Here is a 26358-nt window from a genome sequence, read left to right as displayed (position 1 = left end):
GTGTTTCGGTTATCTATGTCTGTTTTCCGTCTTTACAACAGGTTTTAATGTTATAATATTGTGTGCGCGAAGCGCACGTACCTTTTGTGTTACTTTGTGTTCATAAATTATGTTTTAAGTATCATTTCTTCAGTAGTATTTAGTTGAAAGTAAGTATAAATAATTCACAACCAATTTAATGAAAACTACATTGTCTAATAAAAAATGGTTATAAATAACTGATGCCCCGTTTCTGTTAGATCAATACGCATAAATGTTTGTCTTGTTACAATCGGAGTTCCGAATTATTGTCTCCCATTTAGACTATCTATCGTAAACAATGGATCTGACATTAATTTTATTATCTACAAATACTAAAAGAAATATCTTATCTAAATCCTAATTACATCGGAAGCTTCGTTTGTTTCCTAAAAAAACACGTGATGTAACGAAAATGTTAGTGGGTTTTTCGCTTTCCTTCACCATAATTACTTATACAACAAATTCATATTTATACTATATTTCCGAACAAATCACATTGATTGAAAAATAAATTTTATTGCAGCAATGACGCAGACAGATGCTCCAAACTCGGATATAATCCAGAAATCAATCGGAGTTCTGGGAAAGTGGCACATAGCAATATGTGTCATGATTTTCCTTGTAAAACTTCCGGTGGCTTGGCACCAGCTCGGCATTGTATTTCTAGCACCCCCTGTAGAATTCTCTTGCATTGATAACAAAACTGATAAATGTTCCGCTGATTGTAACGAGCACATTTTTGACAAGTGTGATTATTTTTTGTAATTTTAAAATCAATTTTTCAAACACAGATCAATTTTTACCGAAACTATAATCACCCAATGGGACCTCGTGTGTGCCAGGACGTATCTAGCAAGTCTGGCCCAGACTATAACCATGCTTAAAACTACCCGAGACACTTAACTGCACACTGCCGGATACGGTCGAGGAAGCGGAGCAGTTTGTTAAAAAAGCGCTAGCTAATAACGACACAGAAATGAGATAAATTATGAAGTACAAAATTTCATTGTTGAAATCTATTTTTAACACTTTAAATTAACAAATTTGGAGTCTTTCAATAATGTGTATTTTTTTTAATAAATAGCGTTACTTGTGGTTTTGGCCATAATTCAATCCTCCCGGCGCATCCACCAAAATTTGACAAAAATAAATTGGCTACTGTAAGCTGACATTCGTTTTTCTCTTATCAAGTATTTACACAAATTACCTGTTTGGTTGAATTACAACTATAATGTAATTAATATAAATCCAAGTTGTATCCAATCTAATACATCTTCACACAAAAATACGACTTATAAAGTCATCAATCTCCACTATTGTGTTTCGGTTATCTATGTCTGTTTTCCGTCTTTACAACAGGTTTTAATGTTATAATATTGTGTGTGCGAAGCGCACGTCCTTTTGTGTTACTTTGTGTTCATAAATTATGTTTTAAGTATCATTTCTTCAGTAGTATTTAGTTGAAAGTAAGTATAAATAATTCACAACTAATTTAATGAAAACTACATTGTCTAATAAAAAATGGTTATAAATAACTGATGCCCCGTTTCTGTTAGATCAATACGCATAAATGTTTGTCTTGTTACAATCGGAGTTCCGAATTATTGTCTCCCATTTAGACTATCTATCGTAAACAATGGATCTGACATTAATTTTATTATCTACAAATACTAAAAGAAATATCTTATCTAAATCCTAATTACTTCGGAAGCTTCGTTTGTTTCCTAAAAAAAACACGTGATGTAACGAAAATGTTAGTGGGTTTTTCGCTTTCCTTCACCATAATTACTTATACAACAAATTCATATTTATACTATATTTCCGAACAAATCACATTGATTGAAAAATGATTTTTATTGCAGCAATGACACAGACAGATGCTCCAAACTCGGACATAATCCAGAAATCAATCGGTGTTCTGGGAAAGTGGCACATAGCAATATATGTCATGATTTTCCTTGTAAAATTTCCGGTGGCTTGGCACCAGCTCGGCATTGTGTTTCTAGCACCCCCTGTAGAATTCTCTTGCATTGATAACAAAACTGATAAATGTTCCGCTGATTGTAACGAGCACATTTTTGACAGGTGTGATTATTTTTTGTAATTTTAAAATCAATTTTTCAAACACAGATCAATTTTTACCGAAACTATAATCATCCAATGGGACCTCGTGTGTGCCAGGACGTATCTAGCAAGTCTGGCCGAGACTATAACCATGCTTAAAACTACCCGAGACACCTAACTGCACACTGCCGGATACGGTCGAGGAAGGGGAGCAGTTTGTTAAAAAAGCGCTAGCTAATAACGACACAGAAATGTGATAAATTATGAAGTACAAAATTTCATTGTTGAAATCTATTTTTAATACTTTAAATTAACAAATTTGGAGTCTTTCAGTAATGTGTATTTTTTTTAATAAATAGCGTTACTTGTGGTTTTGGCCATAATTCAATCCTCCCGGCGCATCCACCAAAATTTGACAAAAATAATTGGCTACTGTAAGCTGACATTCGTTTTTCTCTTATCAAGTATTTACACAAATTACCTGTTTGGTTGAAGTACAACTATAATGTAATTAATATAAATCCAAGTTGTATCCAGTCTAATACAACTTCACACAAAAATACGACTTATAAAGTCATCAATCTCCACTATTGTGTTTCGGTTATCTATGTCTGTTTTCCGTTTTTACAACAGGTTTTAATGTTATAATATTGTGTGCTCGAAGCGCACGTACCTTTTGTGTTATTTTGTGTTCATACATTATGTTTTAAGTATCATTTCTTTATTAGTATTTAGTTAAAAGTAAGTATAAATAATTTACAACCACTTTAATGAAAAATACATTTTCTAATAAAAAATGGTTATAAATAACTGATACTCCGTTTCTAAAAGATCAGTTCGCATAAATGTTTGTCTTGTTACAATCGGAGTTCCGAATTATTGTCTCCCATTTAGACTATCTATCGTAAACAATGGATCTGACATTAATTTTATTATCTACAAATACTAAAGGAAATATCTTATCTAAATCCTAATTACTTCGGAAGCTTCGTTTGTTTCCTAAAAAAACACGTGATGTAACGAAAATGTTAGTAGGTTTATCGCTTTCCTTCACCATAATTACTTATACAACAATATTCATATTTATACTATATTTCCGAACAAATCACATTGATTGAAAAATAAATTTTATTGCAGCAATGACGCAGACAGATGCTCCAAACTCGGACATAATCCAGAAATCAATCGGAGTTCTGGGAAAGTGGCACATAGCAATATGTGTAATGATTTTCCTTGTAAAATTTCCGGTGGCTTGGCACCAGCTCGGCATTGTGTTTCTAGCACCCCCTGTAGAATTCTCTTGCATTGATAACAAAACTGATAAATGTTCCGCTGATTGTAACGAGCACATTTTTGACAGGTGTGATTATTTTTTGTAATTTTAAAATCAATTTTTCAAACACAGATCAATTTTTACCGAAACTATAATCACTCAATGGGACCTCGTGTGTGCCAGGACGTATCTAGCAAGTCTGGCCCAGACTATAACCATGCTTGGTATTCTTTTCGGGAACATGCTTTTCGGTTACCTTTCTGATAGGTTTGGACGGAAAGCTCCACTGACTGGGGCCGTGGTCTTGCAAGTTGTTAGTGGGATTTGTACGGCGTTTGTTCCCTATTTTTCACTCTTTCTCGTTATGCGATTTTTAACTGCTTTGGCCACGGGAGGCACCATGGTCATTAGTTTTGTGCTAGTGATGGAGTTAGTAGGTAAGTAGCAAGGAATATGCAGCAAAAACTAAGCGATTTCAGGACTAGAATGGCGGACCACGATGGGAATCCTCTACCAAATCCCCTTCAATCTCGGGCATATGATAATGCCCTTATTTTCGTTTCTTCTAAGGGACTGGAAATATTTCCAAATTGCGATATCAACCCCTGCTGTTATTTTAATTTCGTACTACTGGATCCTCCCAGAGTCGCCTCGTTGGTTGCTAACCGTTGGCAAGAAGGAGAAAGCGATCAAGCTTTTGGAAAAAGCAGCTCGTTGCAACAAACTCCCAACGGAACAAATCAAACAAGACGTTTACAACTACTTGAAAATGAACGAAACGAGTGAAGAAAACCAAGCTGGCAACATTTTCGATTTAATAAAAACGCCAATAATGCGAATGTACACATTTTGCGTTGGCTTCAACTGGTTCGTGTGCGGCTTATGCTTCTACGGAAGCGCACAATACATCGGCCAAATGGGAGGGAACATTTTCCTTAACGTTGCCCTTTCTGGTGTTATTCAAATCCCGAGCACTTTCTTCTCAATTTGGGCTGTGAAAGCGTGGGGACGCAAACGCACCTTAATTTTTAGCAACATTTTAGCAGGGATCTCCTGTCTTTTGATAGCTCTGGTCCCCGAAGAACCAGCTTGGATCAGGATAACTTTGAGCTGTGTAGACATGTTTGCATTAATTGTGTCTTTCCCAACGGTGTATATTTATTCGGGTGAACTCTTTCCAACTGTTGTTCGGAATATAGGCGTGGGGACATCGTCAATGTGCGCAAGGTTTGGCTCCATGGCTGCACCGTTTATTGCAGGGCTTATTACAGTGCAGACGTGGTTGCCACCGGTTGTTTTTGGGGTTGTGCCCCTCATTGGGGCTCTGATGTGTATTAAATTACCCGAGACGCTCGACTGCAAATTGCCTGACACGATTAAAGAAGCGGAACTCTTTGTAACGAATTCGGAGAAATAAAAAAATGAACTGTTCAATAAACAAATTATCCAACACCACCATTTATTTTTACCATCAATCTTTACTGTTGCTTCAATTTTTAAAATTAGAAACAAATTAGTTATTTTGATTTGATTACAATCTTGAATCTTATGTAAAACCTTACATAATAAAATGTTCGTCACATGCGGATATATTAAGTGTGAGTATAATTTTTCTATTGGCAGTCACACTAATGACATCCTCAGTAGTCATGTATTGTGTTTTAAGCAATTAAGCTAACATCGAGTAATAATTTATTCGGAAATTAGAAAAAAAATCCCTTTTTTCTAATAACAAATCTATATTTTAGCTTGACGTTTATACCAAGAAATATTTGTTTACCATGAATGAATATTAATATAACAATAAAAACATCGGCTTCTTTTGTTGCAATTAAGTATCATAACGATCCGATTTCAGGAACTCGTCTCTATCAATATTTTTGAGTCAGGTTCAATTATGCCGAAAGATTTCTTGTTAGTCGTTCCTGCTACCAGAAGCACAATCTTCGGCGATAAGATACACAAGAGTGTGTTATTTATTTAAATTATTTCTCGGGATAACCCACGAGGTCATATTTTAAATTGATTTGGTGGGAGACTCTTGGAGATTATAATACTGGTTTTAAATTCATCAATTATCATTCAGTGCCGGCTCTTGGTCATCTTATATTGTTACTGTAGTGTGATTATTTTTTTAACTGTTAAGTAGGTAAGTAAATGGCCAGTAATACAATTAAAACAATGGCAAAAAAATTTCGTATGGTAACAGTTTATCTAATTCTTTTAACGATATTTATAATTTTGACATGTTATCATCACAATCGATTAGTTATAAACAATAATTACTGAAGACTTGTGTTTATATGGAGTTTCTCAGTAGACTGACGGGGAAAACCCCTGTCCCAGCAAACCCAATTAAAATCTGTAATGGTGCTGTAAACTCGCAATGTTGAAATGCACTCGTTTGTATTATCATGCAAATTTAATGTGTTTATAAATCCACTGCCAGCAAACTAAAAACCAGTACACAGTCTCTCGCGAAGAAGCAAACATTGACCACTAACTTTTGCAGAATAAAAAAATGAAAAGTAAACTCAAACTAGGATTCTGCTTCGCATTATGCATTTCTGTGACCCTCGGCTTTACCACAGACCGGCACAGTTTAGTGGTATCATCAACGGAACCTCCGAAAGAATCTTCAAGTGAGGTTGCCCCCAATAAGGTACTATTTTTAATTTTCCAAATTCAAAATCAAAAAATAATTAACAGGAGGATGTGGCCCCAATTGTCCCAAAAATTTACGAAATGAAAGTTGACACAAACGTATCGAATCGCTTCGCCAAAACTTCAGTCGTCAGTAAAGTGAAAAATTTGGCGAAAACACCACAGGAAGCCACCTTCTCAGTCGTGTTGCCCGAAACTGCGTACATCTCGGGATTCGTGATGGAAATCGACGGGAAAAGCTACAAAGCGTACGTGAAAGAAAAAGAAGAAGCGAAGCAAATTTACAATGAGGTACTTAATTACGACTTTGTTTACGAACTATTCACGTCCGCAAGGTCATTTAAAGCTCACGACTTTTGCTCATTTAAAATGTTATCGCGTCAAAATATTTTCTTTAGGCTGTCGGAAGAGGCCAAGCAGCGGCTCATGTCGAAGCTAACGCCAGAGATTCCAACAGATTCACTGTTTCTCTAAACATCGAACCGCAAAAGAAAGCAGTTTTCACTCTCACGTACGAAGAACTGCTCCAGCGTCAAAACGAGCAGTACGAAGTTGTAATTAACATCCATCCAGGCCAGCCGGTCAAGGACTTAAACGTCGAGGTAAATTTTCCCACTTTGTGGACACCCAACTAATGGGAAAATGTAGGTACACATTGACGAAAGCAGGCCTTTGAAATTCGTTAAGTCTCCGCCTTTGCGCACCGGCAACGAAATATCCAAAAACGACGACAAAACGGCCTCGTTGGCCGAAATCAAGCAAAATAACTCAACTTCGGCAACGGTCAAATTCAACCCAAACATCGAACGCCAGAAGCAACTGGCCACTGGTTTGGGGACGAAAGAGGAGAATGGGCTAGCCGGCCAGTTCGTGGTGCAATACGACGTTGAACGAGACCCCAAAGGGGGCGAGGTTCTGCTCAAGGATGGCTATTTCGTCCATTTCTTTGCCCCCAGTGAGGTGGAAGCCCTACCCAAGCAAGTTATTTTCGTCCTGGATACTAGTGGCAGCATGGACGGAAACAGAATCAAGCAGTTGAAAGAGGCAATGAACAGCATTTTGAGCGAATTGAAGAAGGAAGATGTGTTCAATATTGTGGAATTCAGTTCCATTGTGAAAGTCTGGAACGTTGACAAGGTCCAAGTCGATTACGAAGTTGGCGAAGACCCGTGGCCGCTGTACGACAGTCCAGAGGCCCCTCAGAAGAACAAAACAAACCAGGTGTTGCCCCCGGCCTACAAAGCCACCGATGAAAATAAAGAAAAGGCGAAGAAAGTTGTGGAAAAGTTGAATGCGTACGGAGGCACTGATATTAAATCGGCACTGGAGGTTGGTTTGAAACTTGTCAAGAAGAACAAAGAAAACAAGGAAGATGCACATCAGCCGATTATTGTGTTTTTGACCGACGGTGAGCCAACCATGGGCGAAACCAACACGGAGAAAATCACATCTGCTGTAAGATTAAACTTCAAGTTGCCACAATTACGAGTGAAATTTTCAGATTTCTGAAATGAACAGTGGGGAAACGCGCGCCCCCATTTTCTCGCTTTCTTTTGGCGATGGCGCTGATCGGGAATTCTTGCAAAAAATATCTTTGAAGAATTTGGGTTTCGCGAGACACATTTACGAAGCTGCCGATGCCAGTCTCCAGTTGCAAGAATTCTACAAACAAATTTCGTCGCCACTGTTGAACAATGTTAACTTCAAATACGTCTCAAATGTGACAAAACTGACCAAAACCGTGTTTCCAATTTACTTCCGAGGATCGGAAATCGTAGTCGCTGGCGTGGCAGGTAATTCCCGAAATAAATTTTTAGGTTTAAAATCACATTACGAAATTTAAGAGGACGAATTCCTACCACCCTCCATCGAGGGAAATACTCTACGGGGACCGATCATCTGGAGTCCGAAAGTTGAGACGCCTGTTGGCGACCTGGAGAGACTTTGGGCTTATCTCACAATTAAGCAAATACTCGAAGCTAGGGATGCCGCTGAGAAGAAGGAGCCCTACACCAAAAAGGCGCTAGATATTGCTTTGAAATACTCATTTGTGACCCCGGTTAGTTCATTGGTGGTGGTCAAGCCAAACGATACGAGTGCTGTGGACACGGAGGATGCGTCGAAAAGTAAGGAAAATTGCGAGTGTCCTCGGGCACATATTTATTTTAAATTTGTTTTCAGCCGCCGACAGGCCGTACTTTTTAAACAGAAGTAAGTTAAAACGTAAATATCTTAAAGCCTGGTTAAAAGCATCGATGAAATTTCAATTTCAGATTATGCAACACCTAATTTAAGACCCCAATTAGGTCTGGCAGGTGAGAATTAAACATTTGGAAATTATATCCACAAAAATAATAAATGTTGTTTAATTTGTTTTAATTTTTCAATTAGGCCCATCAACTCTTTCCTTTGCAGCGGCCGCAGCTGGGTTTGGGGGTAAATAATTATCACCTATATTTTGTGTAACACATTTAATATAAATCGCTGTTAGGTGCCGCCCCTCCGATGCCCCAACCTGCTGTTCAAGAAGCCGATCTTGAGGAAGATGCATACATGTCACCTGAAATGTTTGCTCCATCTACAACTGACATACCAACAACCACAAAATCGCAAGATTTGTACGAAGACATTAAGAATAAATTGCCATGGCTGAAAGATATTATAACAGTTAATGGAACGATAACTTTACCCAACGGTAAACTAGTTGAAAAAAATTCTTTTTATTTGAATTGACTGTTTCAGGGAGTTACAAAATTAGCACAAATGAAACACAAGTGACGTCAACCCCTCAATGTCCAAAAACACCCATAAATGGTACCGCTGGCGTCTGCACACTTTTACCACATTGCCCGCAAGTGTTTTCGCTCTTAACAGATGCCAAAGTTTTTCAGGAGTTTTTCTGTCCCTTGGATACGTACGAATCTCAAGTACAATGGTGGTGTTTTGCTAAAATTTTTATTACAGATTTGTTGGAGTGTGTTGTCCAATTGCAACAGATGCTACAAGCGCAAGTGCAGCAATTTCTTAATATACTTATTCTGTGATTACTGATGTTTATGTACTATAATTTTAAGACTAGCTAATAAAGCGTATATTTTACTAGTTTCTTGTGTTATTTCACTCCCTAATATCCAAAATGTTTTGATGGAATCTGATGAAAAATTAGAGAATTAAATTGAAAAAAGTGGAAAAAATGCTTTCTCGAGCTAATTCGCCGACTTTTGAACTGAAAGTATTTGCGTTTTATGTGAATTATTGCAATTATTTAGTTTGTAATGTTGATTTATTTAAAAAGTTTGTGTTAAAATATCTGCAAAAGACGGTCAGCACCTGGGGCCTCGTGGCCCAGTGGTATAAGCGCCACTTACGACGGTGGAGGTCGGGGGTTCGAACCCCGGATCAGGTGTAAGAATTTTTCTATGAAAAAAAGTATAGAAAAGGTAAGGAAACAACACGTAAACTAAAATGAGAAATTGAGAGAACATATAGACGAATAAACGTAAAGCGGAGCATAAAATTGAGAGAAATAAGAAAATAATGCAGCAAAAATGTAATAGTACGTAAATGCCCCAACTTGTAAACGTACTTTTTGTTTTGAGAGAAAAAGAGATGAACGTAAAGGTAAAATATAACTTCAAACTTTAGTTGACTTATACGCCCGGTATCTTTTAATGACATCTGATGAAAAATTAGAGAATTAAATTGAAAAAAGTGGGAAAAAAATGCTTTCTCGAGTTAATTCTCCGACTTTTGAACTAAAAGTATTTGCGTTTTATGTGAATTATTGCAGTTATTTAGTTTGTAATGTTGATTTATTTAAAAAGTTTGTGTTAAAATATCTGCAAAAGACGTTCAGCACCTGGGGCCTCGTGGCCCAGTGGTATAAGCGCCACTTACGACGGTGGAGGTCGGGGGTTCGAACCCCGGATCAGGTGTAAGAATTTTTCTATGAAAAAAAGTATAGAAAAGGTAAGGAAACAACACGTAAACTAAAAAGAGAGATTGAGAGAACATATAGACGAATAAACGTAAAGCGGAGCATAAAATTGAGAGAAATAAGAAAATAATGCAGCAAAAATGTAATAGTACGTAAATGCCCCAACTTGTAAACGTACTTTTTGTTTTGAGAGAAAAAGAGATGAACGTAAAGGTAAAATATAACTTCAAACTTTAGTTGACTTATACGCCCGGTATCTTTTAATGAAATCTGATGAAAAATTAGAGAATTAAATTGAAAAAAGTGGGAAAAAATGCTTTCTCGAGTTAATTCTCCGACTTTTGAACTAAAAGTATTTGCGTTTTATGTGAATTATTGCAGTTATTTAGTTTGTAATGTTGATTTATTTAAAAAGTTTGTGTTAAAATATCTGCAAAAGACGGTCAGCACCTGGGGCCTCGTGGCCCAGTGGTATAAGCGCCACTTACGACGGTGGAGGTCGGGGGTTCGAACCCCGGATCAGGTGTAAGAATTTTTCTATGAAAAAAAGTATAGAAAAGGTAAGGAAACAACACGTAAACTAAAAAGAGAGATTGAGAGAACATATAGACGAATAAACGTAAAGCGGAGCATAAAATTGAGAGAAATAAGAAAATAATGCAGCAAAAATGTAATAGTACGTAAATGCCCCAACTTGTAAACGTACTTTTTGTTTTGAGAGAAAAAGAGATGAACGTAAAGGTAAAATATAACTTCAAACTTTAGTTGACTTATACGCCCGGTATCTTTTAATGAAATCTGATGAAAAATTAGAGAATTAAATTGAAAAAAGTGGGAAAAAATGCTTTCTCGAGTTAATTCTCCGACTTTTGAACTAAAAGTATTTGCGTTTTATGTGAATTATTGCAGTTATTTAGTTTGTAATGTTGATTTATTTAAAAAGTTTGTGTTAAAATATCTGCAAAAGACGGTCAGCACCTGGGGCCTCGTGGCCCAGTGGTATAAGCGCCACTTACGACGGTGGAGGTCGGGGGTTCGAACCCCGGATCAGGTGTAAGAATTTTTCTATGAAAAAAAGTATAGAAAAGGTAAGGAAACAACACGTAAACTAAAAAGAGAGATTGAGAGAACATATAGACGAATAAACGTAAAGCGGAGCATAAAATTGAGAGAAATAAGAAAATAATGCAGCAAAAATGTAATAGTACGTAAATGCCCCAACTTGTAAACGTACTTTTTGTTTTGAGAGAAAAAGAGATGAACGTAAAGGTAAAATATAACTTCAAACTTTAGTTGACTTATACGCCCGGTATCTTTTAATGACATCTGATGAAAAATTAGAGAATTAAATTGAAAAAAGTGGGAAAAAAATGCTTTCTCGAGTTAATTCTCCGACTTTTGAACTAAAAGTATTTGCGTTTTATGTGAATTATTGCAGTTATTTAGTTTGTAATGTTGATTTATTTAAAAAGTTTGTGTTAAAATATCTGCAAAAGACGGTCAGCACCTGGGGCCTCGTGGCCCAGTGGTATAAGCGCCACTTACGACGGTGGAGGTCGGGGGTTCGAACCCCGGATCAGGTGTAAGAATTTTTCTATGAAAAAAAGTATAGAAAAGGTAAGGAAACAACACGTAAACTAAAAAGAGAGATTGAGAGAACATATAGACGAATAAACGTAAAGCGGAGCATAAAATTGAGAGAAATAAGAAAATAATGCAGCAAAAATGTAATAGTACGTAAATGCCCCAACTTGTAAACGTACTTTTTGTTTTGAGAGAAAAAGAGATGAACGTAAAGGTAAAATATAACTTCAAACTTTAGTTGACTTATACGCCCGGTATCTTTTAATGAAATCTGATGAAAAATTAGAGAATTAAATTGAAAAAAGTGGGAAAAAATGCTTTCTCGAGTTAATTCTCCGACTTTTGAACTAAAAGTATTTGCGTTTTATGTGAATTATTGCAGTTATTTAGTTTGTAATGTTGATTTATTTAAAAAGTTTGTGTTAAAATATCTGCAAAAGACGGTCAGCACCTGGGGCCTCGTGGCCCAGTGGTATAAGCGCCACTTACGACGGTGGAGGTCGGGGGTTCGAACCCCGGATCAGGTGTAAGAATTTTTCTATGAAAAAAAGTATAGAAAAGGTAAGGAAACAACACGTAAACTAAAAAGAGAGATTGAGAGAACATATAGACGAATAAACGTAAAGCGGAGCATAAAATTGAGAGAAATAAGAAAATAATGCAGCAAAAATGTAATAGTACGTAAATGCCCCAACTTGTAAACGTACTTTTTGTTTTGAGAGAAAAAGAGATGAACGTAAAGGTAAAATATAACTTCAAACTTTAGTTGACTTATACGCCCGGTATCTTTTAATGAAATCTGATGAAAAATTAGAGAATTAAATTGAAAAAAGTGGGAAAAAATGCTTTCTCGAGTTAATTCTCCGACTTTTGAACTAAAAGTATTTGCGTTTTATGTGAATTATTGCAGTTATTTAGTTTGTAATGTTGATTTATTTAAAAAGTTTGTGTTAAAATATCTGCAAAAGACGGTCAGCACCTGGGGCCTCGTGGCCCAGTGGTATAAGCGCCACTTACAACGGTGGAGGTCGGGGGTTCGAACCCCGGATCAGGTGTAAGAATTTTTCTATGAAAAAAAGTATAGAAAAGGTAAGGAAACAACACGTAAACTAAAATAAAAGATTGAGAGAACACATAGACGTATAAAAGTAAAGCGGAGCATAAAACTGACATAAATAAGAAAATAATGCGGCAAAAATGTAAAAGTACGTAAAACTGTAGATTCTGAATTAAAACTACCAATATCTAAGATGAACATACATATGATCCGAACTTTTTTGTACAACTTACTTTTTTACATTGTTATTTTCCTTTAACCACATTCAGCAGCTGCAAAATGCGTTGCTAAAAAATCAAATCACTCGATAATTAATTAATTAGTAGAAAACAAAACGAAACAATATAGCTGTTTCAGCAAAATTACAAGAATTGCAAACAGGTGGTCAATAATGTGCAAATGCAACGATTATTTTTTCCTTATATTTCTGTCACAAATATCACAATAGAAATTTAAACAACTTTACAAAATTAAAAATAAATTAAGCTAAACACCTAGGAAAATTAAAGCTCTGTGTGTGCCATATGCATATGCTTTGCTGCAAGATCAGGAGCGTGGAGGAAGACTCCCTCCATCGTCTGCCAATGAACGGCCCCCGTGGACGACCTCACCCCCACAACCTCCATTTGGCCATTTATGGGCCTCCCAAATGTTTTCCCAGACGCTGACAAATACATATCAGTGTCCACATGCTTAAGCATTACACTATCGTCCCTCTGCCAATTATCACCTGAAATTCCTTCAATAATTTTTTAATTCGGCAATGACGTGGTTTCATACCGGAGCAAATAACGACCCAATGATCCCCAGTATCCCCCTCGCCATTATCCCCATAACAACTAATTTCCTGGTAGCCGCTCAAAGGACTAGAGAAATGGTGGGAATGTAGATTTTTTTTGGTTTCTAAATGCTCTAGTCTGATCGTTGAGCCGCACTTAATTGGCTCTCCCCTGGGACATACTTTACCAGACTCGGCTTTAATCACCCAGTGGCTGTTGATGTCCTCTTGCACCTCGGTGGCGGTCACTGACTGCTGCCCGCTGCCAGTGCCGTATTTCACGTCGTGGGAGTGCAGCCGGACTTTGTGGTCTGTGTTCATCAATTTCACCACAGAGCCGCAAGTTACGTACCGCTGTTTGGCAGCTGGAAGTAATTAGTTACAAGAAAAACTGTTTGAATTTGAACAACGTGGTGGTTTCCACCAATCAGAAAGGGCCACCACAGACTAGTAGTTTTGAATGAAACTACGAATTCCGCTTGATAGCGAACAATTTACCTGTAACTTGTACGATATTACTGGTAAACGCGATCACCAATATCGCCCCACACGCGATTTTTCGCAATATTTCCATCTTTTCGGGAAATTTGACAACCAACACTGACACTAGTAACTTTGCTATTGCTGCAGTGCTGCCAAAGCTGTGTCACCAATTTAATACGAAAAATGATCAGTTATTAAGGGGGGAAGAAACGATAAATTAATGTTTTCGAAGCGATAAGATAAGAACACAATATATTTTTTATTATCTCCTTAGTCATACGTGGAGATAAGGCTGTGTTTTCGGATGAAAATCGAAAATTGTGAGTGTAAATATTGCTACCAACCCTTAACCGAAAATTCCCATCGGAAACGACGTTTTTGTAAAATCCTCGGTCTGTCATCTGTTAATTAAAATGATGATACTTTTGAGTGTTCACAGTGCAAACTCCTGATTTAACTGCGATGTTATTATTGTCACGTTGTAAATAATTTCTAGTGATTTTGCGTTAACGCTCGCTTATTAAATTCTAGTCAATTAAAAATGCGCTTCTAATTTTAATGCGACTCTTTTGTACAGTTTTAAATTAGTGTAGGTTAAAGGAAAAATCCATATCAATTATAAATGCTATCAAACACGTTAAAATTAAGTATATCGGGTGATGAGTGCCAGTGAGACTGTTCCTATTCTAGCAAACTCTAGTGTGACGGTAAACGAAGTGCACAGTGCCTTGTCAGTCGCTTGTAGTGATAGTTCAGCCGAGGACGTACCTTTGGTCCCCGAGGTCATTTTTGAACCAGCATTGGATTCCCCAGGCTTGAACAGAGAGTCGCAGCCGCTCCTTGGAGGGCTGGATGTCTCTTACAACCAGTTTCCAGGTACTCTCAAGCCCAACTATGGCCAGAATTTATCTATTGTCTTTGCAGATGACCCAAACTTCAGTGATCTGGTGTGGCAGGCTGAGGTTGCCATCGATAATGGCATTTTCCCAGAACGAATTTCTCAGGGCTCTAGTGGATCCTACTTTGTCAAAGACCACTCTGGAGTTAGTATTCTTTTACGTATAAAAACGTAACCACAAGTATCAGATTTCTGTTTCTAACTAACCTTGCTGGATTTGCTGTACATGTGACCATTACAATGTCTCATTCTGATCCAGAAACAAGGTTTTGTGGATCTTTTTATTAGGTCACAAAATTCTGGCGTTTTGAAAATCAGAGACTTTGACTCATTTGACTGAATTTTTAATGCAGTTGCTATAGAATTCTTGTTATGATTTTTTTATGACCCAAGAACAGTGTAACAGGTGTGGTAATCAGTAGTAGTAAAATTCTATACTCTTTTCTGCAGAAGAATAATTTGTATTAAAAAATCAAGATTCATTATTACATAGCACATTTTTCGCCTTCAGATAATAAATTTCTTGATTAAAAAATTGATGTGTTTGTGAGGTTTATTTCGGTACATTTAGGGATCGAGTTTCTAGCAAAATTTTTTAAGTACCCTATAATGTGCTGCCACAATCTTGCAAACAAACTCTTAATTCGTTTCCCGTTTCCAGTTTCTATTTCTTTCGTTAAATTAGAAAAAAATCTGCTGGTTATGGTATACTTTATTATTGAGTACGAACTTTATTAGTTCGTTAAACGCTTAAGTAATTAACGTTCCGGCACACCACTTGTTATTTATCGGTGTGAGTCATGATTAAGAAGGAAAAACAAATATCTTCGAATGTTATACTGAACTTTCCGATTTTTTGAAAAGTCGTATCATGAGGTCAATTTTAACACCCAATCTGCTCAATTGTTTTGATCCTTGTATGTTTGTAAATAAATGCAAGGTATGACATTTTGAGCTTATATAAATTGGGAATTTCGGGGAGGTACTACTGCTGAGTTTCATCCAGTGCCATTGGTAAATTCCCGACAATTTTTGCATCAGTATTTTGAACATAAATTATATTTATAAATTGCAGAATTGTAGTTAATACAATTATCTCTTGATAAAAAAAAACTAATAGTCGTAATTTAAAAATATTGTGCATCTAAAAGAAACCAACACTCGAATCTAGGGCTTAACCTTTGACACTGAATAAATAATTTGTTATCAGAAAACTTCGACTAAGTAATAACGTCTAGACTTGTTTTGGAGTTAAAATTAGCTTCCCTTTATTCGCATTCGAGTCCAGAATCCGTTAAATGGTATTAAAGTTCTTTTGCATTCGATTAAGCAAAAGTATTATGAGCTTTGCACATTTGAATTGCATTTATTTAAGTGGATTTGCCGGGCGTATGCACATAATATTACGTATTCCAATAGAAGTATGAATAATCAGTGGTAGCTTGACCACATTTGATATTTACATTGTGGTTTGAAACTAAAGTACCAAAAAATTGCATCTTTTGTTAGTTTTCTTTGTGCGATCATGGTTCAGTTAATTGAGTTTGTCTGCATTGAAGAACAGAATTAATTGTCTACAACAATTTATTTATAAAGAGTATACAGTTATACACTCTCCATTTTTATAAAACCAAGAAAAATACAAAAATAAAAATTCAAACAGTATTGAACTTAATTTTATTAATTCAAAAAATGCAGCAAAAAATAACATTAGTTCGCGTTGGTGTTCCGCAAATAATTTTGTGTTTTCCAGAAAATAATCGCGGTTTTCAAGCCGAAAGACGAGGAACCTTACGGCCGTCTGAATCCCAAATGGACGAAATGGATGCATAAGCTGTGTTGTCCTTGCTGTTTCGGCAGATCATGTTTAATTCCAAATCAGGGTTATTTATCAGAGGCTGCTGCTTATTTAGTCGATTCAAAACTTAATCTCAACATTGTACCAAAAACAAGGGTATTAGATAAGCTTCCGTGGTAATTAGCGCCACTTTGTTACTCCTTTGTGTCGTAGGTCGTCAAATTAGTGTCAGAAACGTTCAATTATCCTAGAATAGACAGGCAAAAAGCGCGCATGAAGCGAGCAATTATGGAGCAGTTTCCCAACGTCGGTTTAAGGTTTAACAGGATAGGTCTGCCACCAAAGGTTCCTACTTATTTATTTCACGTTTTGGAAATTTAACCCGATTTTTTAGTGTGGTTCATTCCAGTTGTTTGTAGATGGTTACAAGGACGCCGATTATTGGCTGCGGAGGTTCGAGGTGGAGCCTCTACCTCCGCGAATGGCTCAAAAATTTCAACTTCAGTTTGAACGCTTAGTCGTTTTAGATTATATAATACGAAACACGGATCGCGGAAATGATAATTGGCTTATCAAATACGAACATCCTACGATTTCTAACGGAAACGGTCCAGTAGAATTAACCGAAACCACAGAGTGGAATCTAGTTCATTTACCTGAGATAAAGGTCGCGGCGATAGACAATGGGTTGGCGTTTCCTTACAAGCATCCAGACAGCTGGAGGGCCTATCCGTACCACTGGGCATGGTTACCACAGGCTAAAGTTCCCTTCAGTAAAGAAACGAAGGATCTTGTTCTACCGTTGCTAGCCGATATGAATTTTGTGCAGGATTTATGTGATGATTTATATTTACTATTTAAGCAAGATAAGGGCTTTGACAGGAGTCTGTATGAAAGGCAAATGTCAGTGATGAGGGGCCAAATTCTTAACCTAACGCAAGCTCTGAAGGATGGGAAGTCCCCGGTGCAGCTAGTCCAAATGCCGGCTGTTGTCGTGGAAAGGTATTATTTGTTCAGTCAGTAATAATAACGCATTATTCGGTCTTTTAGGTCACAAAGCCAACAAACGTCTCGATTTTTCAACTTTACACAACGCTTCCAGGACAAGAGCCCCTTCTTCTCATGGTGTTAACAGATTTCTTTTTATATATGTATATTACGAATAGGCCAGATTTTTAATACACTATCATGTAAATACAGTACTATTTGCTGTTATTTTAACTAGGAAATTTTTTAATCAGATTATTGTTATTTTCCTTATTGGTACGGTTAAAAAAACTGATGAAATTATAATTTATTAAACAAAACAAATGGTACTACAATAAAACGTATATTGATTATCTAGTGTCTTTAATCCTTCCTAACTTTTTCTGCGCGGGGATCATCATGACGAATCACTGTGTATTCGATTTTGTACCGTCTGTTGTCCCCGTCTTTAACATTGTAGTATAAATGAAAAGAGATAGCCCCCAGCCCAAGTCCAATGAGAGCCATTACACCACTGCCCATCACATCAGGAATCTCATGCCAACCACGTTTTAGTAAACCAATGGAAGCTCGACCTGACGCCGACATTGTGCTACAAAAACTTATAAATTCCCGAATTTAATTAATTTGGACCTTGTGTACCTGTTATATAATTTTTATTATTTGTTACAATTGGAAATAACCTTACAATCCCCTGACAAGTTTTTGACAGTTAAAATGTCAAATTTCTAGTGACTTAATTTTTTATTCTCTAGCAATTTTAAAAATTTATAGGTTAAATTCACAGAAATTTGACATAAACAAAGAGGTTAGTTATTAAGTTTCCCAAAAAACCTTAAAAATGGATATTGGTGAATTACTGGACTACAAAGTAAGTCAACACATTTGACGAAATTCATTTCTAATACAAAATTCCGACTGTAGCCCCCTCAAGGCGTAAAACGCCCAGTCGAGAATGAAAACGATGAAATCGAAAAACAGAGAAAAATGCGGCGAATTGCACGGGATAAAGCCAATAGAATGTCCCGTGCCGCATCCCCAACCCCGTCAATACAAACTTTGGACCAGATATCCGAAGAAGAAAGACAAGAAATATTAAAATTTGTGGAAACTGAACAAACAGAAGTATCTCCTCAGTCAGTTCCAAGCCCATTCGTTTACAACTAGACTGTGTTTCAGGGCGAAGTCATTGACGAAGCGGCAATCAAGCGAATTGTTCTAAATTTCGAAAAACGGAGTCTCAAAAACAGAGAAATGAGGATCAAGTTTCCAGACTCGCCTGAAAAGTTTATGGAGAGCGAGCTCGAACTACATGAAATTTTACAAGAAATGAGGGTGTTATCGACCGCACCTGACTATTACCCCCTTCTTGTGAAGCTGCAAGTCATACCCAGCTTGCTGGAACTGTTGGCACATGATAACACTGATGTGGCAGTAAGTAAAAATAATAAACGTTATTGTAAATATCAAGAACAGTTAGCAGCTGTTATCTTTATTGCATTAAAAAATGTGTCAGGTGGCGACCGTGGAGCTGTTGCAAGAACTGACCGATGTGGACATCCTCCACGAGTCTGAAGAAGGTGCCGAAGCCCTAATTGACGCCTTGCTCGACCACCAAGTGATAGCCCTCCTCGTCCAAAACCTGGACCGTTTGGACGAAAAAGTGAAGGAGGAAGCAGACGGTGTCCACAACTCCCTATCAATAATAGAAAACTTGACCGAACTCCGCAATGACATTTGCAACGAGGCCACCAAACAGGGCTTGCTCCAGTGGCTCTTGAAACGGTTGAAAGTCAAAGCCCCTTTCGACGCCAACAAACTCTACGCCAGCGAACTCCTCTCAATCCTGCTCCAAGACAACGAAAAAAACCGAACTGCTTTGGGCGAAATGGACGGAATCGACACTTTGTTGCAACAGTTGGCCTTCTACAAGCGCCACGACCCCTCCAGTGCCGAAGAACACGAGCTAATGGAGAACCTGTTCAACTGTTTGTGCAGCGCACTGATGATCGTCTCAAACCGAGACCGGTTTCTCAAAGGCGAGGGCTTGCAACTGATGAATTTGATGCTCAGAGAGAAGAAAACCTCGCGGAACGGCTCACTTAAAGTGCTGGATTACGCAATGTCGGGCCCCCATGGCAAAGACAATTGCAACAAGTTCGTGGATATTTTAGGCCTGCGGACCATTTTCCCCCTATTTATGAAAACGCCGAAGAAGAACAGGAAGAAAGTCTTGTCGACGGAAGAGCACGAAGAGCACGTCACTTCGATTATCGCGTCCATGCTGCGGAATTGTCGCGGGTCGCAGAGACAAAGGCTCATTAGTAAATTTACGGAAAATGATCACGAGAAAGTCGACAGGTTGCTTGAGCTACACTTCAAATATTTGGAGAAGGTTGAAGCCATTGATGAGGCCATTGAGGAGGAAAATGGAGTTGAGGATGATGATGCGAGTTATATGAAGCGGCTGGAAGGAGGATTGTTCACGTTGCAGTTGGTGGATTATATTATTGTGGAAGTTTGTGCTGCGGGACCCGCCAGTATTAAGCAGCGAGTTATGCAAATCCTCAATCTTAGGGGGGCTTCGTTGAAGACGATAAGGCACATTATGCGGGAATATGCCGGGAATTTGGGGGACGAAGGGGATAAGGAGTGGAGGGATCAGGAGCAGCAACACATTTTGCACTTAGTTGATAAGTTTTGATATGTTATTGCCATTACTTCGAATAAAAATTATTTCATTTGGTATTTTCCTAATTTCTCGTCACAAGGGATTTTGCAGTGTTCAAAAATTATAATCACTTTATTAACAGCCAACGGATCTTTTAAAAACAAAGACACTACACTTGACTCAAGTACAAACACTAAAACACTTCTTTCTAAGACTAAAAATAAGTAATAAACGTAACAAAATAAGCATAATGTAGGTTGTACAATTTAATTCTTTTATCTGTTTTTGGCCATCAATATAATACCTGGAAAGGTCAATACTGTATTTATGTTCAGTGAAGTGTTGATTATTGTATCACTGTTTTTTTTTATATTCATTAAAAGTATTGCTCTAGCATTTGTTTATGTTACCTTATAACAACGAGTTTTAAATTAACATTATTACGTTACTCCTGTTGGAGCCAAAAATTACACAAAAATAGACTTTAATACTTTCTTATCCTACAAATATAGTGCCATCAAAAATTTCAAATTATGTGCGTTGAACAGTAGTAATTACTTGGCATGCCTCCGATGTTGGCAAAACTGAAAATCGGTGAAAACTTGTCGTTTTTGCACCTTTAGGAGCCCTAAAGCCTCACAAAAATAAAAATATCGTTTTTTGAAAGGTGTGAATTCTTGAAAAATTCTACAACGATCGATCAAAATTAAGCCGTAAAAATAATTCAAAAATTTTTTTAATTATAACCAGACCGCCAGTTTAATGTATGACGAATCATTTTCGAAATATCGAGCGGAAATTTGAGTTTCCGAGTTCTAATCTTTTCACCTAGAACTAAAGTGACCATCCCAACAAATTTAAAATCTTGGCATTAAATAGTAATAGCAGTACAGAGTACAGTTCAGATAACGAGAAAAACCGTGGAATTTTTTTGTTTAACTAGCATATTTTTTTAAGTTTTAATAATTTAAAATAAGCTTACGAAAAATCTTTGTTTTTTAAACAAAATTTGAAATTGAAATGCAAAACGTTCCAAGAAGTCGATTGGCGTCGACAAACTTAATAAATTCAAAGTTATCAAGTATTCAGAAAGTGGTCCTTTTTGTCTATTACAACAATTTTCTCAGTAACTGTGAGCAATCTCAAACGAAAAATTAAAAGTAGGAGAGTTATGGGAGTCAAACTAGTGTGCCGGTACCGGAGACAGCCCTAATTATTTTCCTCGAAAATTATGAAGGCATCCAAACTTCAAGGAAATTTTTGATCACACCATATTTATAACAATATCACAATTTTGCCACAAAACACAACATGAAATTATTGTAATTAATAATGAAGCACTGATTATTTGGCTTGATACAAATCCCAAAATGAATTTATTTGAAAAGGCTTCCTTCCGTTCAAGAATCACAAAAAAAGTTGGAAGACTTTTCTGGGATAATATTATTGTTTCTCACGTATCAGGTACTTAAAAAGTCATTTCAACGTTCTTCACAACATTGGTGAAATCAACCTTGGATGGTGTCAAATAAAAGGCCGGGGCCACTTGGACCCCACAAGGGCACAGACAACCCATGATCCAGCTAAACGAGCCAACTTTACTGTTACACTTTGGACAATACAACTTATCCTGGGTTGTCTGAGTGACATTCATCCAAGCCAGCGGTTCAAGAAAATAAGTTTTGGTACAAACCTCGCCCCCAACCTTGTGCGTCATCAGATTGGACTCGGACGCCAAAACTCTTCGACACTTCTTGCATCTGTAGACGTTGGGCTCAGGCTGCGTTTGAGTCAACCCGGGATCAAATTTGATCAAATCCATGAAGTTTTGTGGAAGGATTTTCACTTTCTTCACGTGATTAGCGGCGACGTTTAATCTAAACAGCTTGTACTTCATGTTGTTTGGGTCGATTTTGTAGCCCATTTCCTTGTACAAGTGGAGTTGAGACACAAAACCGTGGTTGGGGTACACTAAACCCCTCTTCGCTTTGACCTTCTCAAAAGCCTCCTTGTAACTCAATTCGTATTTTTTCATGACATAGGCTATAACAACACTGGCGCTTCGGGAGACGCCGAAGTAGCAGTGCACCAATACAGCCCCTTTGGTCACACCTTCGAGAATAAAAGCCCCAGCATCGTCAAAGTGACTCAATAAATCTTCCTTGGGTTGATCAGACAGCTGGATGTATTTCGTGGTGATGTGTTTCAGTTCCAGGATTTTTCGAGGCAAAGGACAGGTGTCTATTGTCAGAATGTGGGTTATTTTGTACCTTGCCAGAGTGTCCACATCTTTGGCTGCAGACAATGAACCAAGAAATAAATTTGGTTCGATTTGATCGATACTGATAGGCGACAAGCTGCAGTCAATCCTGTGTAATGCGTCCATTTCGCCACTTAAACCTTTAATACTCTCATAAATATTTAAAGCAAAAATAGCCACCAACATACCTTCAACTGCCACACTTTGATAAGGTTATCTTTGATCATTTTAGCCCTAAATATAGACAATATTGCGTCACCCACACTATCGTCTCTCCCTTCCTCCACGGCAATAACAATCGTCTTAGAAATCAAACTTTGTTGTAAAAATTCTGATTTATTTATTTTTGATTCTGATTGACATCTAACATTTACAAAGCGACCGAATTCTTTAATGTCAATTGTTTCAAAGCCTGTGAAGTTACAGGGGAACAAAGAAATATTGCCCATTATATACGCAGCATTTTGTTGGGCCATTGTAATCTCATTCAGACGATAAGTGTAAATAACCAAATAAATAAATTACCAGTTTTATTATTATTTAATGGTGGCGTAAAAAATCTATTTTACTGATTGTTACCTCGTGGTAAGGTTTTACTTTTTTTAAAGAGTTTCATTTTCGTTCCAATGGTCAGTCGGGCCCAAAGGCATGTGCTTCAGTAGCGGGGGAAATGTCAAATGTAAAAACGAAGTAAATAAAACATGGCTCCTAGACGTGTTAAAATAAATAAGTTTGATTCTAAAAAATTAAGTGCAAATGATGTGATTTGCCCCATTTGTCGCAGCATTTTAATCAGGCCGATAACCCTGCCCTGCAGCCACGGCTTTTGCTCGTCGTGTTTCGACACAACAACAGAGAATTCAAACGTTGTTTGTCCCCTGTGTAGGGTGAGGGTTGGTTCATGGCTTAGATCGGCCACAAAGTCGAAAAAAATTGTAAACGAGACGTTCTGGCAAGCAATTCAAGACTCGTTCCCGTTGCAGGTCAAAAATAAGTTAAAAGGACTGAGTGGAAAGGTTTTAGAAGGTACACAAAATGAAAAACATAACCTAGTATTGCAAGTGCGATGTTTCAGGTAAAAGTGAGAAAAGGTCCGTCGGTAACAATAAAATCGGTGAGAAAGTGTCGAAAGCTGTTAAAGCCCAAGCGATTATTAATAAATTTTGTACAAGTAAAAAACCAGATGTGAAGGAAGTTGGTAAATTGGTTTCTGTTCCCTCGACTTCAACTACCGCTGGTCGCAAGAATAATCAGACGGTCCCTGTGAAAGCTGAAAAGAATGAAAGAGCGACCTTTTTCTTGAATAATTTCGCCACAAAAGAATACACTTGTAGGATTTTGTGTCAGAACGTGAGCTCAAAGGACAAGAACGAATCTCAAAACTTAAGCTTGAAGAAGAACAAGAGAATACAAAAAATAACCGAATCAGAACTTTCAAATGACCGAAGTAACAGTATTGAATCCGAATGTTTATACTTTAAACCTATTGACTATCGGCATAATCCACCCTCTGAAGGACTAGCCCCCATTAAAGTTCCTACTAGAAAACCAAATATTAATGCTAACGCGAAAATACTGTGAGTGCATATTTTCCAAACTAATTTTTATAATGACTAGCATTTTCAGTGCACCTTGTGGCCAAAACCAGATCAACATAAATTCCTTAGAATCAGCGTTTGCCCGCCTGTTCTCCCCAATTCTACCAGAGGTAGAAGTTTGTAAAAAAGAAAATATCCAATCACAAATGTCTTCTCAACTCGATGCTTCTCTTCCCGCAAAGAGAAAGCATGAAAAAACCGAAAACAAAACTAAGAAAAAAGTAAAAGCTGTCCAAAAACCAACGGAAAATCAATCATTCGAATCAAAAGAGAGTGTCACTATTGACTTGACGAAAACGTGCGACGATTTTGACTTTTCATTAAGTAACTGTATGAAGAAAATCAATCTCAAATCGGCGAAAAACGTAATGCCTGAGGAAAGCCTCAAAAGGTTGCAGGAACAGGCAGATTTCGAACTGGCGACTAAACTGCAACAAACCTACAACCAGGCGTTCCAATATTCCACGAGGAGCGCCGTTCTGAAACGGACGAATCAAGTGAAGATGGGAGGAATGACACCATACAAAGTGAAATAAGTTTGTTGTTTTTTCGAAATATATTTGAACAGTTGTTTTGTTTAAGAGATCGTTTTTATTACGAAGATACAATATTTAGTTGTTGCTGTACTTTGAATTGTGATTCAGAATCCTTTCACTGTTATTTGCAACTTTGCTGTAGTTTGTTTAGTTGAAAGAATCTTTGATACGTTATTTTTTGAAAATAAAATGTGTCTAGAAGTCCGGCAGTTTGCACCTAATCTCAATTGATTTGTAGGTGATAATGCATTTGTGATGATATATTTTTTTAATGATATTATTGTTATGATAGTATTAAGCAGAAGTCAGTCATTGTTTTGAATGCATTACTTTATTCCTAATTTGTAAGTTTCGCTGTGATAGCAGCCGGTTTATTTTTCAATAAAATTCAATCTAAAATAAAATTGGCTCATTAAAGCAAAAACAATACTTTCGTAATAATTTAATCGCAGACGCTTCACGGTCATTACAGTGGTTTATATTATTTTCCTTTCCCTGCACTCTGGGGGCTCTGAAACACACAAACAATTGTGTAAAAAATCAGCTTTAACGAAATTAACACAACTGAAGCGATTATTTTACCGTTAACTAAATTAATACAATTTAGCAGGGAGTGTCATTTTCATCGTGATGTCCAAGACAAGCCCCCACGGGGCAATGACAAGACTGTGAAGTCGTTTCATGCGTTTCAGAAACAATCGATTGTGCATCAGCTTCAGTCATTTCTCGCACACTTACACTGGTAGCAGTTTCAATTACCTGTTTTTCCATTTCGCCGCCTGAAACAAGAGACGAAGCTGATTTGGTGACTGTATCCCAAGCTTCAGTCAAACTGGAAGGAAGCTTTGGTAGAGTCGGAAGTTCCAGTGGTGGATCATCCTTTTTAACTTGAAACATACGCTCAAGTTGGTTTTAAAATCACTGTTCTTACATACCACCATAAGCGAAGTTGTACGCAATCACAGCATATTTCCTCGCTTCAGCAATCGCGAGTTGCGAGTACTCTGAGGCCTCCTTGGGGTAGCACACCGCCGCCATGCCCAGGGCCCCAGTGGCGGTGTACAAAGTGCGCTTAAAGAAGCGCCCCCTCAGTCCGAAAATAAAACCGGTCAGGCCGCCGATGGCTATGGCCCCAGCTTTGGGGGTCGTGTTGTCCTCCTGTCTCAAATATTTGAGCAGCCCTGCAATGACCCTTCGTATATTTCGCTTTTAAATCGGTTAAATTACAATCTGCGTTGTCCTTGCTTTGTTCGAAATAGTCCATGCCGACCCTTTGGTACGCTTTAACTTCTTTGTAAACATTTGTGACCTGTTCTCTGACTGTGGCAAAACCGTTTTCGAGGTAACCGGGAACTGTGGGTTCGGCCTCTTTGGGGACTGGGGGAGGGTCCGGGACGTAGATTGGTAAATCGCTTGGTCGGCATAAATTTGGTTTTTGGGTGTCTTTTTGGTATTTTTCTTCAGCTACTAAAGCTGCCGCCGGTATTAACACTTTCTTCAGAAACTGAAATTCACACTCAATTGCGTGTTTTAAATTTGGGGCAAACGTACTCTAGAGGAATACATGGTTTTGGTAATTTTGGGAACACAATAGATCACAAAAAACTTTTTTTTTATTTTGGGTTTTGTTACATAAATTTGACAGCTGAAGTGACTGTCATATGTTTTTCGTTGTGACTGCGCATGCGTGCGCACTTTTTTTAATTGAACTATTTTATTATTAAAATTTTTGAATTAATTTTTTAAACT

The 26358-nt window shown here is 37.5% G+C and overlaps 10 protein-coding genes across 18 annotated transcripts in view; 6 read left to right on the top strand and 4 right to left on the bottom strand.

Moving 5' to 3' along the window:
* LOC662442 (inter-alpha-trypsin inhibitor heavy chain H4) overlaps nt 1–26358 on the top strand; it is a 47983-nt gene that overhangs the window by 9116 nt on the left and 12509 nt on the right. The gene's annotated exons all lie outside the window — the stretch shown is intronic.
* LOC662510 (organic cation transporter protein) lies at nt 1339–5507 on the top strand. Of its 3 annotated transcripts, XM_015980023.2 has the most exons (5): nt 2680–2826; nt 3223–3445; nt 3491–3795; nt 3838–4576; nt 4630–5507. In XM_015980023.2, the coding sequence occupies exons 2-5, from the start codon at nt 3225–3227 to the stop codon at nt 4694–4696; spliced, it is 1332 nt and encodes a 443-aa protein (XP_015835509.1). In that variant the 5' UTR covers nt 2680–2826; nt 3223–3224; the 3' UTR covers nt 4697–5507. The 3 variants fall into 3 exon arrangements, with proteins under 3 accessions (XP_973694.1, XP_015835509.1, XP_064212625.1); XM_968601.4 differs by lacking the exon at nt 2680–2826 and adding an exon at nt 1339–1487 and having other exon boundaries at nt 3838–5507; XM_064356555.1 differs by having other exon boundaries at nt 2686–2826; nt 3838–5507.
* On the top strand, nt 5380–9124 carry LOC662543 (inter-alpha-trypsin inhibitor heavy chain H4). Of its 3 annotated transcripts, none has more exons than XM_968633.5 (13): nt 5380–5507; nt 5871–6020; nt 6068–6313; nt 6421–6624; nt 6671–7477; nt 7524–7815; nt 7867–8148; nt 8204–8233; nt 8296–8337; nt 8414–8458; nt 8514–8717; nt 8765–8936; nt 8987–9124. In XM_968633.5, the coding sequence occupies exons 2-13, from the start codon at nt 5880–5882 to the stop codon at nt 9048–9050; spliced, it is 2529 nt and encodes an 842-aa protein (XP_973726.1). In that variant the 5' UTR covers nt 5380–5507; nt 5871–5879; the 3' UTR covers nt 9051–9124. The 3 variants fall into 3 exon arrangements, with proteins under 3 accessions (XP_973726.1, XP_008193328.1, XP_015835503.1); XM_008195106.3 differs by having other exon boundaries at nt 8204–8245; XM_015980017.2 differs by lacking the exon at nt 8296–8337.
* Nucleotides 13003–14014, bottom strand: LOC655487 (uncharacterized protein). The gene is made up of 3 exons (XM_962030.4): nt 13877–14014; nt 13381–13743; nt 13003–13330 (listed from the first exon to the last, which is right to left on the bottom strand). Exons 1-3 carry the CDS (start codon nt 13950–13952, stop codon nt 13104–13106), a joined length of 666 nt encoding a protein of 221 aa, XP_967123.1. The 5' UTR covers nt 13953–14014; the 3' UTR covers nt 13003–13103.
* Nucleotides 14040–17799, top strand: Pi4KIIalpha (Phosphatidylinositol 4-kinase II alpha). 2 transcript variants are annotated; one of them, XM_962123.5, is made up of 7 exons: nt 14040–14181; nt 14552–14737; nt 14786–14904; nt 16513–16713; nt 16771–16902; nt 16952–17559; nt 17608–17799. In XM_962123.5, exons 1-7 carry the CDS (start codon nt 14166–14168, stop codon nt 17687–17689), a joined length of 1344 nt encoding a protein of 447 aa, XP_967216.1. In that variant the 5' UTR covers nt 14040–14165; the 3' UTR covers nt 17690–17799. The 2 variants fall into 2 exon arrangements, with proteins under 2 accessions (XP_967216.1, XP_008200384.1); XM_008202162.3 differs by having other exon boundaries at nt 14126–14737.
* NdufA3 (NADH:ubiquinone oxidoreductase subunit A3) lies at nt 17840–18318 on the bottom strand. The gene is made up of 2 exons (XM_962206.4): nt 18187–18318; nt 17840–18136 (listed from the first exon to the last, which is right to left on the bottom strand). The coding sequence occupies exon 2, from the start codon at nt 18130–18132 to the stop codon at nt 17908–17910; it is 225 nt and encodes a 74-aa protein (XP_967299.1). The 5' UTR covers nt 18133–18136; nt 18187–18318; the 3' UTR covers nt 17840–17907.
* On the top strand, nt 18286–20292 carry LOC655727 (uncharacterized protein). Its single transcript, XM_962286.4, has 4 exons — nt 18286–18415; nt 18469–18669; nt 18724–18978; nt 19061–20292. Exons 1-4 carry the CDS (start codon nt 18386–18388, stop codon nt 20246–20248), a joined length of 1674 nt encoding a protein of 557 aa, XP_967379.1. The 5' UTR covers nt 18286–18385; the 3' UTR covers nt 20249–20292.
* Nucleotides 20329–22880, bottom strand: MKP-4 (MAPK Phosphatase 4). The gene is made up of 2 exons (XM_008202163.3): nt 22664–22880; nt 20329–22615 (listed from the first exon to the last, which is right to left on the bottom strand). The coding sequence occupies exon 2, from the start codon at nt 22599–22601 to the stop codon at nt 21684–21686; it is 918 nt and encodes a 305-aa protein (XP_008200385.1). The 5' UTR covers nt 22602–22615; nt 22664–22880; the 3' UTR covers nt 20329–21683.
* Nucleotides 23129–24654, top strand: LOC103314904 (hypothetical protein). Its single transcript, XM_008202164.3, has 3 exons — nt 23129–23501; nt 23551–24052; nt 24102–24654. Exons 1-3 carry the CDS (start codon nt 23177–23179, stop codon nt 24607–24609), a joined length of 1335 nt encoding a protein of 444 aa, XP_008200386.1. The 5' UTR covers nt 23129–23176; the 3' UTR covers nt 24610–24654.
* Mic26-27 (MICOS subunit 26/27) lies at nt 25037–26312 on the bottom strand. 4 transcript variants are annotated; one of them, XM_064357130.1, is made up of 5 exons: nt 26161–26312; nt 25837–26113; nt 25545–25790; nt 25192–25496; nt 25037–25120 (listed from the first exon to the last, which is right to left on the bottom strand). In XM_064357130.1, the coding sequence occupies exons 1-4, from the start codon at nt 26173–26175 to the stop codon at nt 25213–25215; spliced, it is 822 nt and encodes a 273-aa protein (XP_064213200.1). In that variant the 5' UTR covers nt 26176–26312; the 3' UTR covers nt 25037–25120; nt 25192–25212. The 4 variants fall into 4 exon arrangements, with proteins under 4 accessions (XP_064213200.1, XP_064213201.1, XP_967628.1 ...); XM_064357131.1 differs by having other exon boundaries at nt 25192–25388; XM_962535.5 differs by having other exon boundaries at nt 25369–25496; nt 26161–26311.

This window comes from Tribolium castaneum, chromosome 5, assembly GCF_031307605.1.
Source record: "Tribolium castaneum strain GA2 chromosome 5, icTriCast1.1, whole genome shotgun sequence".
NCBI lineage: Eukaryota > Metazoa > Arthropoda > Insecta > Coleoptera > Tenebrionidae > Tribolium > Tribolium castaneum.
The sequence above is the reverse complement of the archived record's forward strand: the minus strand, read 5'-3'. Positions and strand labels throughout refer to the sequence as shown.

Excerpts from the sequence above, each read along its gene's own strand:
- LOC662510 (XM_968601.4), top strand. The coding sequence starts at position 3,225 with ATGACGCAGACAGATGCTCCAAACTCGGACATAATCCAGAAATCAATC. Across the intron at positions 3,446-3,490 it reads AACGAGCACATTTTTGACAG|ATCAATTTTTACCGAAACTA; the intron begins GTGTGATTATTT and ends TTTCAAACACAG. Across the intron at positions 3,796-3,837 it reads GCTAGTGATGGAGTTAGTAG|GACTAGAATGGCGGACCACG; the intron begins GTAAGTAGCAAG and ends AAGCGATTTCAG.
- LOC662543 (XM_008195106.3), top strand. The coding sequence starts at position 5,880 with ATGAAAAGTAAACTCAAACTAGGATTCTGCTTCGCATTATGCATTTCT. Across the intron at positions 6,021-6,067 it reads GTGAGGTTGCCCCCAATAAG|GAGGATGTGGCCCCAATTGT; the intron begins GTACTATTTTTA and ends AATAATTAACAG. Across the intron at positions 8,338-8,413 it reads ACCCCAATTAGGTCTGGCAG|GCCCATCAACTCTTTCCTTT; the intron begins GTGAGAATTAAA and ends TTTTTCAATTAG.
- LOC655487 (XM_962030.4), bottom strand. The coding sequence starts at position 13,952 with ATGGAAATATTGCGAAAAATCGCGTGTGGGGCGATATTGGTGATCGCG. Across the intron at positions 13,744-13,876 it reads TAATATCGTACAAGTTACAG|CTGCCAAACAGCGGTACGTA; the intron begins GTAAATTGTTCG and ends AATTACTTCCAG. Across the intron at positions 13,331-13,380 it reads TTGGGTCGTTATTTGCTCCG|GTGATAATTGGCAGAGGGAC; the intron begins GTATGAAACCAC and ends AAGGAATTTCAG.
- Pi4KIIalpha (XM_008202162.3), top strand. The coding sequence starts at position 14,521 with ATGAGTGCCAGTGAGACTGTTCCTATTCTAGCAAACTCTAGTGTGACG. Across the intron at positions 14,905-16,512 it reads TTGTCAAAGACCACTCTGGA|AAAATAATCGCGGTTTTCAA; the intron begins GTTAGTATTCTT and ends TGTGTTTTCCAG. Across the intron at positions 16,903-16,951 it reads GGATAGGTCTGCCACCAAAG|TGTGGTTCATTCCAGTTGTT; the intron begins GTTCCTACTTAT and ends CCGATTTTTTAG.
- NdufA3 (XM_962206.4), bottom strand. The coding sequence starts at position 18,132 with ATGTCGGCGTCAGGTCGAGCTTCCATTGGTTTACTAAAACGTGGTTGG.
- LOC655727 (XM_962286.4), top strand. The coding sequence starts at position 18,386 with ATGGATATTGGTGAATTACTGGACTACAAA. Across the intron at positions 18,416-18,468 it reads GTGAATTACTGGACTACAAA|CCCCCTCAAGGCGTAAAACG; the intron begins GTAAGTCAACAC and ends TTCCGACTGTAG. Across the intron at positions 18,670-18,723 it reads TGGAAACTGAACAAACAGAA|GGCGAAGTCATTGACGAAGC; the intron begins GTATCTCCTCAG and ends ACTGTGTTTCAG.
- MKP-4 (XM_008202163.3), bottom strand. The coding sequence starts at position 22,601 with ATGGACGCATTACACAGGATTGACTGCAGCTTGTCGCCTATCAGTATC.
- LOC103314904 (XM_008202164.3), top strand. The coding sequence starts at position 23,177 with ATGGCTCCTAGACGTGTTAAAATAAATAAGTTTGATTCTAAAAAATTA. Across the intron at positions 23,502-23,550 it reads GAGTGGAAAGGTTTTAGAAG|GTAAAAGTGAGAAAAGGTCC; the intron begins GTACACAAAATG and ends GCGATGTTTCAG. Across the intron at positions 24,053-24,101 it reads AATGCTAACGCGAAAATACT|TGCACCTTGTGGCCAAAACC; the intron begins GTGAGTGCATAT and ends TAGCATTTTCAG.
- Mic26-27 (XM_064357130.1), bottom strand. Across the intron at positions 25,791-25,836 it reads AAGCAAGGACAACGCAGATT|GGCTGCTCAAATATTTGAGA; the intron begins GTAATTTAACCG and ends GGGTCATTGCAG. Across the intron at positions 25,497-25,544 it reads GTACAACTTCGCTTATGGTG|TTAAAAAGGATGATCCACCA; the intron begins GTATGTAAGAAC and ends GTATGTTTCAAG.